The following is a 19,730-nucleotide window of genomic DNA, read 5'->3' as shown; positions in this document are numbered from 1 at the left end:
CGCTGCAACACCACTATTTCTTGGAAAAGGGCAGAATCTCCAAGGACATTCTGTTTGGTGAAGTTGCCACCAGCACCAGGGCAGTTGAAGGACATGAAAGCCATGGACAGCAATGCAGTCTGCTGAGACAAGCATGTGAGTAGATAGGTGATGTGTAAAGGGGGAAATTCAGAGGACACAGTCAGAAGAATACCATTTGGATTAAAAAAAAAAAAACCCAGCAGCAACAGCCATTATTCCTGTGTCGGACTATACAGCCATTTTCAGCAATGATTTCTATGTCTACGAGACTGACAAGTGGCGTCTTAGCACTGTGTATCTTTCATACCAATTGAACTGAATAATAATAATAATAATAATAATAATAATAATAATATGTTTATTTTACTGTATATAGCGCCTTTCTCAAATCCAAGGTCGCTTTACATAGTAGAAGGAAAACACCTTACCATTTTTGTCTGAGTGATGAAAATACATGTTAGCAGTCATTTACATATTCAGCACTGTCCACTTGGTATGCAGTTCTGTAAACAGGGTCTAATACACATGGTGAATCAAAGTAAATTGCATTGTTAAAGTAGTTAAAATATGTATCAGTTGATTATTTTATTTACAAATCTGTTTCAAATATTGACAGACTAGATAAATATTTTGTTTATGTAAAAATGCTATGTTTTGACATGAAGAATTCAGAGAAGAAAGTTTATTTTTGTTTCTAAGTTTTAGATTGGGTGAGGACAATTCAGTTGGCTACTTAATCAACCCAGGACAATTTTCAGCCATTAGTCCTGTACAACTACTTGAAATAAGACATATTTAATGGTTTAAGTTTTATTTTTTCTGCCTGTGTGATGCGTTGTTCGTTTTCCATTTGGGCCTGATTTTGTATTAGGCTGTTCTTTTGTGTTCTGTTCTGTTGTGTGGGACTGATTTGTTTTAGCTGCGACTGTACTATAAGTATTTTGTTATCACACCACAGACTAATTTAGATGGTGTGTAACATGTTAGGCCTACTTTACTTGTTGATACATTGAATGAACTATTTTTATTTTGTTTTGTTTTGTTATGTTATTATCAATTATTGTGAAGTATGTTTTGGCATGGATAATTACAAAGAAGGAAAAAGTAGGAAGAGTTATTGATATTATATCAGAAAAGTTACTTATGCTCTATGAATTTCATTTCATATTGGCATATGGAATCTGTTCACTAACATATTGCTAAATTTCACTGCTGGATCTGTACAATTAACCACCACAAAACAATAGACTGAATATGGAGTGCAAGAAGTCCTATTTTGTAAGACAAAACTGAACCAACCACTACAGAGGTTTGGAGTCGGAAATGCCGTCATGCTCTCCTGACATATTGACATTATGTGAGTATCCATTTTATGATATATATAACTGTACATTTTTTCCAAGACAGACATCCTAATTCTGATTCATGCACTTTTGACAGGATGTAAACTTTAAAAGACATGTTGGTTTATTTTACCTGTGTAACAATAGCATGGTGACTTTTATTGTAAATGTACATCTGCTGTCAAATAACCATACAGAAAATGTTGGCCAAGGCCCAGCAACGTAGCCTTTCGAGTGACCTGCACCAGACACAGGGCATGCTGAGGATTACGGACACAGTAACAGTAACACAGCCTTCCGAGTGACCTGCACCAGTACTGCTGAGGATCACGGACATCCATCAGCCTCAGAGCCTTCCGAGTGACCTGCACCAGTCCAGCTGCGAATCACGGACATTCACCAGCAATGCAGCCTTTTGCGTCACCTGCACCAGTCAAAGAGCCTGCTGAGGATCACAACCATCCACCAGCCTCAGAGCCTTCCGAGTGTCCTACACCAGTTCTACCGAGGATCACGGACATCAGCCAGCCCCACAGCCTTCCGAGTGACCTGCACCAGTCCTGCTGCGGATCACAGATATCCGCCAGCAACGCAGCCTTCCCAATAAACTGCACCAGTCACAGAGCCTGCTGCGAATGACAAACAACCGCCAGCAACACAGCCTTTCGAGTGACCTGCACCAGACACAGGGCCTGCTGCGGACCACGGACATCCGCCAGCAACGTAGCCTTCCCAAAGAACTGCACCAGTCACAGAGCCTGCTGCGGATGGCAGACATCTGCCAGCCATGCAGCCTTCCGAGTGAACTGCACCAGACATAGGGCCTGCTGAGGACAATGGACATTGTCCAGGAATGTAGCCTTGCAAGGGACCTGCACCAGTCACAGAGCCTGCTGCGGATGGCAGACATCTGCCAGCCATGCAGCCTTCCGAGTGAACTGCACCAGACACAGGGCCTGCTGAGGACAATGGACATTGTCCAGGAATGCAGCCTTGCAAGGGACCTGCACCAATCACAGGGCCTGCTGAGAATCACAGACATCCTCTAGCAATGCAGCCTATCAAGATCTTATATTAAGGTTATGTAAGTATCCGTGTTTTTCTTTTGCCAAAAGATGCAATCTAAATGTTTATGCATATTTAGTAGGATGTACATTTTATACACTATTAATGAATAGACATTTTGCTTTCTAACACCTGTGCAACAAAATAATGTATACTTTTACTGTAAATTTACATGTGCTCTAAAACTACTTTACAGATAATGTTTACCAAGTCTCAAAGAATACCTGCTGAGAGACTTCAGAGCTGAGGTGTGGCCACTGCCACAGGTATGCACAGAGATTGTCCATGCGTCTGTTCCCTGGGACACACCAATGGCGAGGACTGCTGAGGCTCATCCGCTCATCTGCCAGCCACACAACCTATCGAACTACCAGACGGAGAGCCTGTTGAGACCCCTCCTTTTTCATTGGTGGTTGTGGTGGTGCAGAGGGACTTGTACTTGTCAAAGAGCCTGTTCAGGGTCATGGACCTCCACCAGCCTTGCGACTAATAGCGGTTACTTGTAACAGTCAGAGCCTGTTTAGGCTCATGAACCCTCATCAGCCTTGGGACCTGCTGAGGTTCATGTAGCTGATCTTGGCCATCTACAACAGCACTACCAGACAGTATTATAAAGGGCAATGAGCTGTAGATGTGGCCATCTACTGACTACCGGTTAAAAGATTGACTTTGTCCTGTAGATTGGTATAGGCCCATTTAGTAATACAAGTGAATTAGAAATAGTTGGGGATTTAACGACTTCATGTTTTGCACTTGTGTGGTCAAGTATTTATATATGTTTTTGCATTTTGTCAGTTTTATTTTTTACTATTTTGGGCATGTTTGTTTTTTGTTTTGTCATTGTTTTGTATGGAACTTTCTTTTTCTTACAATACATTTGATACAATAATTCATCATATCATACTATCCAGGAGGTTAGTTGTTCTGTCTACCAGAGTTGTAGCAGATTATCAATGACTGCAATAATGACTTTCAGTCCATAAATAGCCTGAAATGTAACCGAATAACCACACTTAGAGATTAACTAAGCTAAATGTGAAGGATTTAATTACATACCACTAGTTATGCTATAATCAAAGTGTTATTAATAAAGTACACATACTTTGTGCCTTATCTTTCTTTAGTAAAAAAAGACTTTGATTATTCAGTGACTTTTTTAAATTAATGAACTTAAACATGTCAATTTTTACATCCTTATACATGAACTGTTATGAATAAAAATGACATTGATGTCAAACATTGTCACGTGTTGTTCAATATTATTACACAGCTAGTGAGTTTTAAATACAAACACATCAACAATTACAAGCCAAAATGTATGTGTGTATTTTTGCTACTTGTAGCGCACCCTTGAGGTCAAAGGTCACCAAATGTCATGTGCCACCTCAAAATGGGATCCCGAGTCTGCGTAGTAAGTTTGGTATTGATGCATTAAAGTGTTGCAGAGATATGAGCTCACTTACTGTTTGGCGGTTTTACCGCTGATTTCAATGGTCAAATGCTTCAAATGTGTGACCTGTGACAGTTTAGTTTCACTTCTGCTAAAATCGAATATGGCGGAAAGGATAGGTCAAAAGTTAAGTGCGTGAACGCGTGTCCAACTTTGACCTGATGGTGGCGCTAGAGCGTTCAAGGTGTCAACATAAAACTTGGTGAAATTAATCATGGAGCTATGCCCAAACAGTGTGCCAAATTTTACAACTTTGTACCAGACGGTCCTATGGGCTGCCATAGACTTCCATGGCGAAATAATACACATTGCAGCTACAGGCCAAAATGCCCCCTAGTGTTCAAAGGTCACCACATTTTTTGAGCATTTCCCTAATGGGATCATGAGTCTATCTACTAAGTTTGGATATGATACATGAAAGGGTTGCTGAGATATGAGCTCACTTCCTGTTTGGCGGCTTCGCCACCGATTTCAATTGGCTGTTACGGGCGGATGCTTTTGTCAATAATTCCAGAAAATTGGCAGTGATAAGGCAGTGATAAGGCATGGTCTGAGGATGGTCTGTGCCAATTTTGGTGAAAATCAGATGAAATTTGTGAACTGTGAAAACTTGTTCGTGTTTTTGATTAAATCCAATATGGCGGCCGAATCAATTACGATGACATCACAAGTTGGCTTGGGTCGGCCTAAGGACCTTCAACAGTAGTAGCAGACACCACTAGTGGGTTTCAATTCTAAGCACAACTGCTGCTACAGGCCAAAAGGCATGTTTCTTAATTACAGCGCCCCCTAGAGGTCAAAGGTCACCAAATTTCTTGAGCGTCCCCCTGATTGGGTCCTGAGACCATGGACTAAGTTTGGTTATGATAGTTCAATGGGTTGCTGAGATATGAGCTCACTTCCTGTTTGGCGGCTTCGCCGCAAATTTCGATTGGCTGTTACGCGCGAACGGTTTTATTTCCGGAGACAAAAAGCAATGCATTAATGAGGCATGGACTGTAGATGATATCTGTGAAGTTTGGTGTCGATCGGACAAAATTTGTGACCTCTGATACGTTTTAAGCGATTTTGATGAAATCCAAAATGGCGGAAAATCCATCATGGCGGAAAATGACGTCATAGGGTGCGTTGAACTCAGCTTGGTCCAAGGATTCCAACGGTACCTCATTTTTCAAAATCGGATCAACAGGTCAAAAGTTATGTGCGTGAACGCACGTCCAACTTTGGCCTGTTGGTGGCGCTAGAGCCCTCGAGGTGCCGGCATGAAACTTGGTGAAATTAATCATGGGCCTGTCCCCAATCGGTGTGCCAAATTTCACAACTTTTTACCAGACGGTTCTATGGGCTGCCATAGACTCCCATGGCGGAAGAAAGATGTTAAATAATAATAATAATAAGAAATCATAGAAAAACAATGGGGCTTCGCAGCTTCGCTGCTTGGCCCCCAATAATAATAAGAAAACTAACAAACACAATGGGTGCCTTCGCAGCTTCGCTGCTTGGCCCCCAAATATAGCTGCAAGCAGCAATGAGGGGGCCAAGCAGTATAGGCCGGAGTAGCCACGGTGACAAGATTGAATTCAGCAGATACCCGCCATCAACACTTTCAACAAGTTTAATATGAAAACATACTTGATTTTGTAGGGCTGAAACAGGGCTGAGTATTGTCACTGCCTCCGCCAGCCAGCCCCCCACCTAATCATCCCTGCCCGTCCCACCCCGTCCTGGCACGCCCCGCCCTTGCACGCACGCATTAGAATGAACTGGATGGAACATGTTGTCATCAGTTTCACATCAAAAAATAAAAGATCGATAAAACACATCAGCAACTATAGATCAAAATGCAATATTGCTAATTGCAGCACCCCCTACAAATCATAGATCACCAAAGTTTTTGAGTGTCCTCCTATTGGGGTGATGAATCCATGTAGTAAGTTTGGTTATGATACATGGCAGGGTTGCTGAGATATGAGCTCACTTCCTGTTTGGCGGCTTCGCCGCAAATTTCGATTGGCTGTTACGCACGAACGGTTTTAGTTCCGAAGACAAAAAGCAATGCATTAATGAGGCATGGTCTGTAGATGATATCTATGAAGTTTGGTGTCGATCGGACAAAATGTGTGACCTCTGATACGTTTTAAGTGATTTTGATGAAATCCAAAATGGCGGAAAATACATCATGGCGGAAAATGACGTCATAGGGTGCGTTGAACTCGGCTTGGTCCAAGGATTCCAACGGTACCTCATTTTTCAAAATCGGATCAACAGGTCAAAAGTTACGTGTGTGAACGCACGTCCAACTTTGGCCTGTTGGTGGCGCTAGAGCGCTGGAGGTGCCGGCATGAAACTTGGTGAAATGAATTATTGGACTGTCCCTAATTAGTGTGCCAAATTGTATAACTTTTTACCAGACGGTTCTATGGGCTGCCATTGACTTCTATTGCAAAATAATGCGCATCAGCAACTACTGGCCAAAATGCATTTTTGTCAATTACGGAGCCCCCTAGAGGTCAAATGTCACCAAATTTCTTGAGCGTCCTCCCGATGTGGTCTGAGGTACATGTACTAAGTTTGGTTTTGATACATGAAAGCGTTGCGGAGATATGAAATCACTTCCTGTTTGGCGGCTTCGCCGCAAATTTTGATTGGCTGGTACAGGCCAAAGCTTCTGTCAATTGTTCCAGAAAGCAATGCACTCATCAGGCATGGTCTGAAGATGGTCTCTGCCAATTTTGGTGAGGAACAGATGAAATTTGTGACCTGCCAAAACTTTTTTGTGTTTTTGATTTAATCCAATATGGCGGCCGAATCAATTAGGATGACATCACAAGTTGGCTTGGGTCGGCCTAAGGACCTTCAACAGTAGTACCAGACACCACTAGTGGGTTTTAATTCTAAGCACAACTGCTGCTACAGGCCAAAAGGCATGTTTCTTAATTACAGCGCCCCCTAGAGGTCAAAGGTCACCAAATTTCTTGAGCGTCCCCCTGATTGGGTCTTGAGTCCATGGAATAAGTTTGGTTATGATAGATCAATGGGTTGCTGAGATATGAGCTCACTTCCTGTTTGGCGGCTTCGCCGCAAATTTCGATTGGCTGTTACGCGCGAACGGTTTTAGTTCCGAAGACAAAAAGCAATGCATTAATGAGGCATGGTCTGTAGATGATATCTATGAAGTTTGGTGTCGATCGGACAAAATGTGTGACCTCTGATACGTTTTAAGTGATTTTGATGAAATTCAAAATGGCGGAAAATCCATCATGGCGGAAAATGACGTCATAGGGTGCGTTGAACTCTGCTTGGTCCAAGGATTCCAACGGTACCTCATTTTTCAAAATCGGATAAACAGGTCAAAAGTTACGTGCGTGAACGCACGTCCAACTTTGGCCTGTTGGTGGCGCTAGAGCCCTCGAGGAGCCGACATGAAACTTGGTGAAATTAATCATGGGCCTGTCCACAATCGGTGTGCCAAATTTCACAACTTTTTACCATACGGTTCTATGGGCTGCCATAGACTCCCATGGCGGAAGCGTAATAATAAATATAGCTGCAAGCAGCAATGAGGGGGCCAAGCAGGCAGTTCAGCAGTCCAGAAGTCCAGATTTGCCATGCAACTCAATGCCGTGGCATCAGGCATATAGCATTAAGCAGTCACAACAAGTTCCATGTCAAACAACCCAAGATTGGCTGAGTTACAAGGTCAAGTTTCACATCAAAACATAACTGATTTTGTGTGGCTGAACCAGGGCTGAGTGTCGCCGCCCCCTCACCCAGCCAGCCCACCGCCGCAACCGCCCCTGCCCGTCCCGTCCCACCCCGCCCCACCCTTGCACGCACGCATTAGAATTAACTGGATGGAACTCGCTGTCATCAGTTTCACTTCAAAAATAAAAGATTGACTGAGATATGATCACACTTGCTGTGATTTAAACATAGAGGTCAACAATTGACGTCATAGGGTGTGTTGAACTCGGCTTGGCCCAAGGATTCCAATGATACCTCATTTTGCCATTCGGGTCAACAGGTCAAAAGTTACGTCCGTAAACACAAGTCCAACTTTGGCCTGTTGGTGGCGCTAGAGCGCTTGAGGTGCCGGCATGAAACTTGGTGAAATGAATTATTGGACTGTCCCCAATTAGTGTGCAAAATTGTATAACTTTTTACCAGACGGTTCTATGGGCTGCCATTGACTTCCATTGCAAAATAATGCGCATCAGCAACTACTGGCCAAAATGCATTTTTGTCAATTACGGTGCCCCCTAGAGGTCAAATGTCACCAAATTTCTTGAGCGTCCTCCCGATGGGGTCTGAGGTACATGTACTAAATTTGGTTTTGATACATGAAAGCGTTGCTGAGATATGAAATCACTTCCTGTTTGGCGGCTTCGCCGCAAATTTCGATTGGCTGGTACAGGTCAATGCTTCAGTCAATTGTTCCAGAAAGCAATGCACTCATCAGGCATGGTCTGAAGATGGTCTGTACCAATTTTGGTGAAGAACAGATGAAATTTGTGACCTGCGAAAACTTGTACGTGTTTTTGATTAAATTCAATATGGCGGCCGAATCAATTACGATGACATCACAAGTTGGCTTATGTTGACCTAAGGACCTTCAACAGTAGTACCAGGCACCACTAGTGTGTTTTAATTCTAAGCACAACTGCTGCTACAGGTCAAAAGCCATGTTTCTTAATTACAGCGCCCCCTAGAGGTCAAAGGTCACCAAATTTATTGAGCATCCCTCTGATTGGGTCCTGAGTCCATGTACTTAGTTTGGTTATGATAGATGAAAGGGTTGCTGAGATATGAGCTCACTTCCTGTTTGGCGGCTTCGCCGCATATTTCGATTGGTTGTTACGGGCGAACGGTTTTAGTTCCGAAGACAAAAATTGATAACTTTTGTGCGGATTGGTCTGAAGATCATATGTATTAAGTTTCGTTAAAATCGGACAAACTATGTGAGGCGTGAAACTTTAGTTTCACTTTCGATAAAATCCAATATGGCGGAAAATCCATCATGGCGGAAAATGACGTCATAGGGTGCGTTGAACTCGGCTTGGTCCAAAGATTCCAACGATACCTCATTTTTGACAATCGGACAAACGGGTCAAAAGTTACGTGCGTGAACGCACGTCCAACTTTGGCCTGTTGGTGGCGCTAGAGCGCTGGAGGTGCCGGCATGAAACTTGGTGCAATTAATTATTGGCCTGTCCCCAATCAGTGTGCCAAATTTCACAACTTTTTACCAGACGGTTCTATGGGCTGCCATAGACTCCCATGGCAGAAGAAGGTATAATAATAATAAGAAAAGATAGAAACACAATGGGTGCCTTCGCAGCTTCGCTGCTTGGCCCCCAATAATAGGGAAGAAAACATAGAATCACTATGGGTTGCCTCGCAGCTTCGCTGCTTGGCCCCCAATAATAATAAGAACAAATAGAAACACAATGGGTGCCTTCGCAGCTTCGCTGCTTGGCCCCCAAATATAATCCATTGAAAAAAACAGGCCTATTATTTGTTTGATTAATGAAATAATAAATAGTGATTAGGCTAGTCATGTAAGTCATTATAAGAATACATATTCAAATATAGGCCTAATCACCTGTGCTTCTGTACAAAAGTAGTACATTCTGAATGAAATAATATATTTGTATGTTTGTAAGACAAAAGTCACAGTGTAGCCTAACCTAGTCATAAGTTGTTTCATCATAAACTCTTCCATTTTTATGTTAATATTCAGAACCTTTGATTTGTTTGATATTTCTGTGCAAAATCGGAGGCATACTTCGACCACACACGTTAACTGGTCGCCGAAGTGTTTTTATTTCACAATTAACTTTCTAGAATATTCTGTTCCTGTAGGGCACAGGTTTCCCACCGGAGTTCGTCAACGCACCCATGAGATATCCGCTCAGGCTCCCTCTCTATCCGCTTCTGTCCATTGGTCGTTGAATCTGTCTATTTTAAATTACGATCCCAATTGGATGTTTGTACTTCAGGGTTGGTATTGTTTCCAGGAAGTCTTGCTCCTTAGCTGCATCTGAAGAACGTGACTTGTTAACCGGAGGAACAGTAGATTCATATTTTACTTCTTGTTAAATTGGGTTGGAAGCTGAATATGGGGGATGATGAGGAGAAGTACGACGGGATGCTGTTGGTAATGGCGCAACAGCATGAAGGAGGAGTACAAGAGGTAACTATAACATCTTGTTGTTTGGCCAAGCATCCTCCGGAAGCTAACGTTAGCCGGGCAGTTGAAGTAGGTAATGTTAGTGTGAATCTTTAGCTCTATGGATAGCCAACTATCGCTAGCTTGACATGATGACAAGGTATCTTTTCTGTACAGGAGATCAGTCGTCTCCATATTTGTCATATACCATTGTGGTATTGACTTAGCTTCTAGTTGCAAGGTTAACGTTATCGAAATTCGATTTCTAGATGATCACATAGTTAGCTTTAGCGTAAACCAATGCTATGTGCTACGTCAGTTAACGTCAGGTAGCATCTAGCCAGCAACGAGCTTGGCCATTCCTTGTCCAAACACCGTTTGTGTATCGTTAGGTTACTGTTACTTAGCTACATCAGCAGTGAATAAGGGCGGAGAAGATGGCTGACGGGTGTTTAATTACAGAGCAACATCGGTTACTTTGTAGAGGAACATAGATAGACAGCCGATCAATGCTTTGTGCTTCCCCCGAATGTTATTCAACTTACAAAATTATCTCTCCCCAGTTGGTGAACACATTTTTCAGCTTTTTGCGACGAAAAACCGATTTCTTCACAGGAGGAGACGCTGGGGCACCAGAGCAGGTGAGCAGAACAGTTTGACACATCACTGCCAAATCCCTTCTCTGTTGCGCTACCTTTATAATTCAGACTGGTTGCACTTGCATCATCTGTTGTCCACCTCAGCAGAAAAGGTTGCGTCAAAAAAGGAGAAAATTGGCACTTGCAAAATTAAAAAAAATCACTGTGTATTCTATAGACTACCATTATTTTTATGGTTAAGTCTGCTGACTGAAAGATACATTTGAAATGCCTGTCACCATGATTATTAGTTAATTCACTTAATTATCATATCTATTTGCATGTATAACTCCTTGTTCTCACCCTCACTCCATGTCTCACTTCTCTCCTGTAGTTGGTAAAAGACTCTTTCGCTCATCACAGTCGGTTGGCCCTCAAGGCCCACAAAGACAAACAGTCCAAGGAGGAGAAGGAGAAGAAGGCGAAGGCGGAGCGGGCGGCAAAACTTGCCGAGGAGGAGGCTAAGAAGAGGAAGGTGGTCGCCGCCGACGAGCCCAGGATCAAAGAGCTGACGGACGAGGAGGCCGAGAGGCTGCAGAATGAAATAGACCAGGTAGGACAACTCGTTACAACATAGACCAGGTAGGACAACCCGTTACAACATAGACCAGGTAGGGCAGTCCTTTACAAAACAGACCAGGCAGGTAGGACAATGCATCACAACATAGACCAGGTAGGACAACCTGTTACAACATAGACCAGGTAGGACAATGCATTACAGAATAGACCAGGTAGGACAACCCGTTACAAACTAGACCAAGCAGGACAACCCGTTACAGGGTGAAGCCGTTCCATTAACTGAAGTTAGGCTCAGGTCAGCTTCATGTTTGCTCGTGCAGGAGGTAGAAAAGTAGACCAAAACAGTAGATTGAAAAAAGGATATATGTCGTAAAATTAAGGGGAGTAGATTGAAAAGAGGATATATCTATATACTTATTATATAAGAACTATATACTTATACTTTATCAATAGTAGGACATGTCTTTCATTAAAGAGTAATGTCATTAAGGTGATAAGCTATGTAAATGCTTTGTGTGGGAAGCAAACCTGAGAACACAGACAACTAGAAGTGTCACGATTTCGAAATCGATCAAAATTACATCTCAATCTCGAACTTCAAACTCAAAGGTAGAATCGACGATGTAACCACACCCCCAATGTCACGTTCAGCATGTATGCCAAGATGCAAACACACACACCTGCTGAACTGCGGCGTCAACACTCCTCTAATTTTAGGCTGCTGCCAGTTAAAAAAATACACATCAACCGACCGAAATTGAAGCCCCTCTTTCTTACCCTGAAATCACCGGTGTGGAAGTATTTTGTCCTTCATTCACGTCAATTAACACTAACTTAGGCGACTCAACTTAGCAAGTGAAAAGATGATCTAGTTACAGTCCAAAATTACTTTAAGGCTTAAAATGCACATTGATAAGTACATATTCCATGAACATTAACCCTGGGTCTCGTCGGAGTGTGCTGAAACAATGAAATTATCATTCTGTGTTGTTTCATTTCACTATGTTCACGTCTCTGTTTAATGTTTGTTCTGTTTACATCCTCGCGGTTGGAACGGTTTCAAAATAAAAGCCCCCCGAAACAGAATAGGAAAAGGCCAAAAAAAGCAAATAACAAATAAGAAATGCATTAATAGTAATATTTTAAAAAAGATCGAAAATCTAATTGAATCATCACTTTTAAAATCGAAAATTAAATCAAATCGAGGCTTTGCAGAATTGACACCCCTACACAACTATGATTACTTTGCTATGCCGTCATGCTACGCGTTACACCATCACAGAATGCAGATGAGGCAGAGTAGCAAGAAAATAGAGATGGTAGGACAGGTCACAAAATAGACCTTGTACTACCACTTGCACAAAATAGACCAGGCTTGAGAACGTACACAAAAGTCTTTGAGCTAAGGTAACCCACATGAAATGGACTAGGACAGCCCACACCTCAGTGCACCCTTGGTGAACTGTCAAACCTGTCACACATATTTTGAGCAGTAGTTTCAATCAGAATCGCTCAATGACTGTTAAAAGCCCTTACACAATGAAGAAATCCAACCGACAAAAATGGCAAAAATATAATAACAGGCAAAAATACAGAACAGGCACTTTTATCCAAGACTTTTATAGACACCTTGTGTAACAGATTTGATTTACTTACTAAGACGTTATTTGTCTTCAGAAAAAGAATGGTGACAATAAGGAGAAGGAAGCCCCAAAACCTCCAACGGACAAATCTGGAAAACCAGAGGAGAAAGCCGATAAAGGGGTGAGACGCTGCTGCTTTTCTTTAAAGCCATCCTTACACCAGAAGACTTTGACAAGATTTGGGAAAGATTCTTGAAAGATTGTAGTGTTTTAACTAATGCCCCCCATTCAAGCTTTACTCAACAGACTACAATCTTTCAAGAATCTTTCCCAAATCTTGTCAAAGTCTTCTGGTGTAAGGATGGCATAAGCTGAGATTTTGTACATTTACATGTATTCATTTAGCAGATGCTTTTATCCAAAGTGACTTACATATGTCAATTATATTACAAGGGCCATTGTCCTTGGAGCAACTTGGGCTACTGCAAACCTGTGTAAACCTGATCTTGAAAATGTTTTGTCCTCCTTTAGGCGGACTCTGAGGAAGAGGAAGATGAGAAGGACAAAGGAAAGATGAAGCCAAACGCTGGTAATGGTGCAGACTTGCCCAACTACAGGTGGACGCAGTCATTATCGGAAGTAGACGTGAGTTGCTAAACACTGGCTTTGAGTCATATTAAGGATGAGTGCTTCATAGTCGTTGATGTGTTTATCCATTTTATCACTGTATTCGGTTATAAATATAGTTTTAAAGGGAGTTATAAAAATGTTTCATCTTCAAATGTTGTATGCATGTATGCTCAATTGCATTCTCTAAATGTGTGTTGCGCTTTAATTCTTCCTTCCAGATCGTGGTGCCTTTTGATGTAAAGTTTCGCATAAAGGGAAGGGACGTGGTTGTGGACATGCAGAGACGTACTCTTAAGGTGGGGCTGAAGGGTCACCCGCCCGTCATCGACGCACAACTCTGCAACGAGGTCAAGGTGGAAGAGAGCTCCTGGCTTATTGACGACGGCAAAGTGGTCACCATCCACTTAGAGAAGGTATGGATAATTAAATTAGGTGGTCACCATTCACTTGCAGAGGGTATGGATAATTAGACAAGGTGGTCACTTGACACTTGACTATGGTGTGACATGGTTGTTATCATTCACTAAGAATAGGTGTGAATCATTAGACGTCATGGTCACCACACCATCCACATAGAGAAGATTACATGATGGTGACCAACTACATACACATCTTTCTGCTTCTGTTCTTCTCTCTCTCTTTCTGTCTCTCTTTCCCTCTGTGTCACCCCCTCAACCTCTCCTCATTCTGTGAACACTTTCTGAATCACTTTCCTGCAACTTTAGTCTTTAAACGATTCACCAAAAATGACTTATCTCTTGTACTTATGCTATCAAACCAAGATATGTGGAAATCACTTGTGTTTTCTTAAGGCTGTTTTATGCTTCTGCGTCAAATCAACAGCGTAGCTCTGCAGAGCCCTCAGCGTCACCGTGCACCCCCCCCCAAGCCTTCTGCCTGACATGCACCTCCAAAAAACTGTAATCTTGCGTCAAGGCAACGCAGACCAAACAAGAACTGTGATTGGTCAACTCGCCCTGTGTGTGCTTCAAGCAGCCTACTGTGGAGAGTAGGAACATGCTAGTTCGCTGACATAAGCTTTGCTAATAAACTCAGACATATTTTGGTTACAATAACAAGGTTATGCGATTGGCGGTACATTGTGGGTAGTTGTTGAAAGTTTGCTTGCTAAAATAACATAAACTGGCATGCAGACACCTCGCAAATAACCTCGGACTTATTTTCTGGTTACAGCAACTAGGTTATTTGAATGAACTGTGTCTATTTCTCATTAACTTTTACAAAATCTAAGCCAGAAAAGGCCAAACAAATAGGTCTAACGTAAATATTTCATTGCACCATTTGTTTAGGTGAGTGACGTAGACAGGAGATGCATAACTTTAAAAGGATCGCGTCGGCATTGAGGCAACGGTGTAGTCACTGTGTGGACTCAATGCAGAACCATAAAACAGCCTTTAGGCTCAGGCCGTATGCTGTCTGGTAGTGGCTAAGGAGCTAGTTAGCATGCAGTAGCCTGAAAAGTTGTAGGTTCAATTCCCGGCTTCCACCATTGTGCCCTTGAGCAAGGCACTTAACCAAGTTGCTCTGGGGAGAATGACCCTTGTAATATAATTGTCTGCTAAATTATTAAATCTAAATGTCTGTAGTGTCTGTCAGCATGTAATTTAGCTCACTGTTCCCTGTTGCTGTCTGATTCATCTGATTTAAATGCTTATTTTCATTTCCTGCAACAGATCAATAAAATGGAGTGGTGGAATAAGTTGGTGACCACAGACCCAGAGATGAACACAAAGAAAATCTGCCCCGAAAACTCCAAGGTAATGAGTATTAGTCCACCTGGCATATTCACAGACAGCCCGTATAAGCAGAGACTTTCTAATGAGGAGACCCAGCACTCAAAGAATCCTCCATAGAAATGCATGGGCTTAGTTTGTAGCACTAATATGGCAGTAGTCTCTATACACATCCCGCTCCTTCCTCTATGCCTCCACATTCACTTGATGGCAAAAAGAGTGTGTTGCAAGCTGGCCACCGAGTAGGGAGAGCTGCCTGTAAGGACTTTGGTAGAAGCGCCTTTATGCAGCTTTTCATCAGTAGCTGCTGCACTAGTTGTAGTTTTTATTACACCCTTATGTTCGTTTTGTTGCTATATGATCTTGTAAAAGAGATATGAACATGGCGTCTGCCATTCCCTCTAGTAACCCAGGCTCTTCACTACAGCACATAGGGGTTTCTTTTGGTCGGGGTCAATAAACCTGCAAAACAGTTTTTACAGTATGGAGTGGACAAGTACATCGCTCACATAAATCGGTTTGCAAGTTGACTTCATTTTATTAGTGCCAGCTGGTGCTATTGTGGTGGTTTCAAGGCCACGTCTGTAGGTTGTTAACTCATCAGCTTTCTAATTTTAGATAAATGTCTCTGTAATGGGTTTTTTTTTTTGTTATTAAAGAAAACCTTCACTGTAACTATCAACATGTTTTTTTTTGTGTCAATTTCTCCCACCCTTCTCTTTTGGATATGATTACATCTCTACTTCTGCTCTCCTGTTGAGCACCTTCTACTGCAGGACTGAAGAATAACGTTTGATAACATTTTGATTTTTGTTTCTTCCTGACTTGACCAGCTGTCTGATCTGGACGGGGAGACGCGTAGCATGGTGGAGAAGATGATGTACGACCAGAGACAGAAGTCCATGGGTCTGCCCACCTCAGAGGAGCAGAAGAAGCAGGATATCCTGAAAAAGTAAGAGAGCTAAAGGCTTCTACATACCTGACGCACCCAACCGGTAGCGCGACAATGTGACGTCAAAATGACGTAGATCTCTCTGGCGCGCCAGGGTTTTGGCCGTGTAGCGCGAGGTAGCGCACCACTCATTTTTTTTCAGACGAGCGCGACAAGGCGGAAACAGGAAGATGGACTAGTTCGAGGGCAAGCGAGTTGCAGTGTTTTGTTACAGTCGTGAATTTTTAATAGTTTGCTGGATAAGTTAACAAAGTTACCAGTGAGAGTTGCAACACATGGAATTAAGAGGAAAGAATAGAAATGATTTATTTTCAAACAAAGGATATCTATTAAGGCCTGAACAAAATCTCTTTCCACTTCAGGAAATTACACAAACTCAGCCAGCTGCTAGCTAGCTAGCTAGCTAACTAAACTGTTTAAATTATTAAAATTTCCCTCGGGATGACTAAAGTACCTATCTATATATCCATCTATCTATCTACCTGTGCACACACCTTGGAAACTACATGATAATGATGATGGTAGTTGTGAATAGTAGCAACCAAAGTCTGAAGTACCATCACAGAGGCTAGCTACTGGTGTTTCTTACTGCAGTTTCTTCTGCTGTGTAAGTAGTTAATGTTAGTCTTTTCACAACAGCGACACCTCTGTTCAGGAGAATATTGCAACTAGTGTTGCGACCACCACGCGCGAGTATAAATGGTTACGGCGCTTCTGTGACGTCACATTGTCGCGCTACTGGTCGGGTGCGTCGAGTATGTGGGACGTTTAAGTGTCCATGTGATTGGCCTCTCGTGTGATTGGCCTAGATGCACAGGTTTCCAGCCTGAGCTGCAGGGCGAAAAAGAAATCACTGGCAGATCAGGCTGGGTTTTTTTTTTTTTATTGGTGTAGTACATTGTTCCTCATTGTTTTAAAGCTATCCTTAGTAGTCTGCAGGCAGATGTGGTAAAATGTTGTGGTCCTTGGTCTGTAAAAGTTTGAGGAATGCTGGTAAGGCAAAGCAGAGTCTGGCATATTAGGAGTTCTCACATTCTCCAGTCAGACCTGAATATTAGTACAGAAAAAGGTTAATGTCTGCAAATTATGTCATTACATTTCTGGCAGAATTTTATGTTTATTCAGTTAGCTTTGTGGACCTGCAAACATACAGAACCATAGTTAACAACTGTACATTTCCCCTTGGCGTTTAACCGAGTCCTTAAGTGCTCTGACAAGGATGCTCCCCTCAAGCCATCTTCAAACCTGCTATCTAGCTCCCCATCTTGCATCATAGTGCTTCCTGATAGGTTGATTCTCACAGTGTTGGGTTTATAGCAGGGGTGGAAGTGCTCATAAAAACAGTGGTAAGAGGCTGAAAGTGAAATGTGCGGTCGGTCCGCCGGCTGGTTCCTACTGTGCGCCTGTCAAGGCCAGGCCAGGCTTTTTAATAGGAGCCATAAAGCCGCCCAGAGACGTCTGTGTCAGCTCACCTTGGCTGCGGGAGTGACCTTGCCTGCCCGCTTGAACTGCCACGGTCACTGTCCCCTTCACCCTCCTCTTCCACCTCCACCACCTCCTCCTCCTCCACCTCTCCTCCTCCTCCTGCCCCGCTCTACCCTCTACCCTCCTATATCCACTCTTCCTCTCAACGCTCCTATACTCCCACTCTTTCTACTCCTCTATCACGTCTCCTCCATTCTCCCTTTCTCCCCTCCAGCTGCTATACCCTCTCTCCCTGAACTCCTCAAACTCCTCTCCTCCCCCTCCTCCCTTTCTCCTCTCCTCTCCCACCTCCCATACCTCGACTCCTTCTACACCTCTACCACATCTCCTCCATCCTCCCTTTCTCCTCTCCACCTCCAATATACCTTCTTTCGCTCTCCTCCTCTTCCTCCTTCTCCATTCTATTCTTTTTCCCCTCATCTACCTCCCTTTCTCTCCTCCTCCAATACCCTCTCTCTCTCTCTCTCTCTCTCTCTCTCTCTCTCTCTCTCTCTCTCTCTCTCTCTCTCTCTCTCTCTCTCTCTCTCTCTCGCATGAGTCATATCACTACTCCTGCTGATAGATGCAGCGCCTCAGCCTGTGCGTAATGTTAATGTGTGTTAGGCAGTCAGGAGGAAGTGACCAGTGGGCCATAGGTTATAGCTGGGGGATGGGAAAGTGTGTATTAGCTCAGAATGGTGGCTAATTTATGTGACAGCAGGTTATTTATTAGTTAGTCATATTCAGGTCGCGGAGGTCTCACATTGTGTGTGGGTGTGTGTGGGGTGTTGAGGAGGGATGGAATTGGGTCGTTATTGGAGGCCATCACACATGGGGTTATCAGCATAGCGAGTCATTGACCCCTCTCCTGTGTCCGACTCAAACCTATGCAGACTCCCCTCTCACGTAAGCCAGGGACACAGAAGGGTCTCCGCTGTGAGCTGCACTGAGACTGATGTCATCCTGGTGGCTGCTGTCAGATGATGCTTTGCCCTTTTTTGGGATTGTTCGTTTCCTTTCCTTTTTAGGATTCAGATGGAGCACTACAAGTCATAGGCGAGGTTCTTTACTAAACTAGCCCCAAAATATTAATTTGGCCTGCGATTAAAGCATCGGTTTTTTTTTTTATTATTATTTTTATTTTTATAGGCCCATTCTCCAGTTTACTATGACGTGAAGTGAAGGTGAAAATGGCTCTTGTGATTATGAGGATGAGGCCTTTTTTACACTTCTTATTTCATATTTACCTCATCGCCTCTTTGAGATACTGGATCTGGAAGCTGTAATTGTCAAGATTAAACTGAAAAAGGCTCAATATTTTACTTCTTATGTGTAATGAATCTAGAATATATGAAAGTTTCCTTTTCCACAATATTGAAATTTGATGAGATGCACCTGTACTGTTACCAATTTGTTTCCTTAACCTCTCTCTCTCTCTCTCTCCTTTCTTTCTTTCTTTCTTTCTTTCTTTCTTTCTTTCTTTCTTTCTTTCTCTCTCTCTCTCTCTCTCTCTCTCTCTCTCTCTCTCTCTCTCTCTCTCTCTCTCTCTCTTCTCTCTCTTCTCTCTCTTCTCTCTCTCTCCCCCTCCCTCCTCAGGTTTATGGAGCAGCACCCGGAGATGGACTTCTCTAAAGCCAAGTTCAGTTAAGAGCAGCGGAGGCTCATGGCTGGTGCCTGGTGGTCTCTGACTGACCGGCTGACCGACCGCCTGCTGTGCCTCAAGTCAGTCAGTCACTACCCACTTCAGCTGCAACTTAGGCTGCTTCACGATGACACACACAGACCTGGCCTGTTTACTACACCCTCTCTCTTTCTCTCACTCCCACTCTCTCTTGATTTCTCCCTCTCCTTTTCTTTCTCACACTCGTATCTCTTTCCTTCTTTCCCTCTCACCATCTATCTATCTATCTCTCTTTGTATCAGTCTTGGTGTCTACAACGGACTCGTTGGACTGATGTTCTGTTTTTGTTCGGTTCATCTTGTTAACGGTCACAACAGCAAAGAAAAAAAAAAACTACTAACCAAAACATCTCATGGTCTGTTGCATGGAGAAATGTGTCTGGAATATTTAAAACATCCTGTTTGGATCTGTGCATTTTTGTTGTGTTTGTTCCTTTTTTAAAATAAATAAGTCAAACCTTG

The 19,730-nt window shown here is 42.9% G+C and overlaps 1 protein-coding gene and 2 long non-coding RNA genes across 3 annotated transcripts; 2 read left to right on the top strand and 1 right to left on the bottom strand.

Moving 5' to 3' along the window:
* Window positions 1-1,849: 1,849 nt before the first annotated feature.
* Window positions 1,850-2,769, bottom strand: LOC121696064. The gene is made up of 3 exons (XR_006026232.1): window positions 2,654-2,769; window positions 2,237-2,389; window positions 1,850-1,972 (listed from the first exon to the last, which is right to left on the bottom strand). It is a non-coding gene; the product is annotated as an uncharacterized LOC121696064 (long non-coding RNA).
* LOC121696063 lies at window positions 2,314-3,322 on the top strand. The gene is made up of 2 exons (XR_006026231.1): window positions 2,314-2,448; window positions 2,626-3,322. It is a non-coding gene; the product is annotated as an uncharacterized LOC121696063 (long non-coding RNA).
* Window positions 3,323-9,785: 6,463 nt separating this feature from the next.
* On the top strand, window positions 9,786-19,730 carry nudc (nudC nuclear distribution protein). The gene is made up of 9 exons (XM_042077263.1): window positions 9,786-10,072; window positions 10,612-10,689; window positions 11,021-11,239; window positions 12,883-12,969; window positions 13,320-13,433; window positions 13,637-13,831; window positions 15,113-15,196; window positions 16,006-16,124; window positions 19,185-19,730. The coding sequence occupies exons 1-9, from the start codon at window positions 9,998-10,000 to the stop codon at window positions 19,234-19,236; spliced, it is 1,023 nt and encodes a 340-aa protein (XP_041933197.1). The 5' UTR covers window positions 9,786-9,997; the 3' UTR covers window positions 19,237-19,730.

Source organism: Alosa sapidissima, chromosome 21, assembly GCF_018492685.1.
Source record: "Alosa sapidissima isolate fAloSap1 chromosome 21, fAloSap1.pri, whole genome shotgun sequence".
Lineage (NCBI taxonomy): Eukaryota > Metazoa > Chordata > Actinopteri > Clupeiformes > Clupeidae > Alosa > Alosa sapidissima.
The sequence above is the reverse complement of the archived record's forward strand: the minus strand, read 5'-3'. Positions and strand labels throughout refer to the sequence as shown.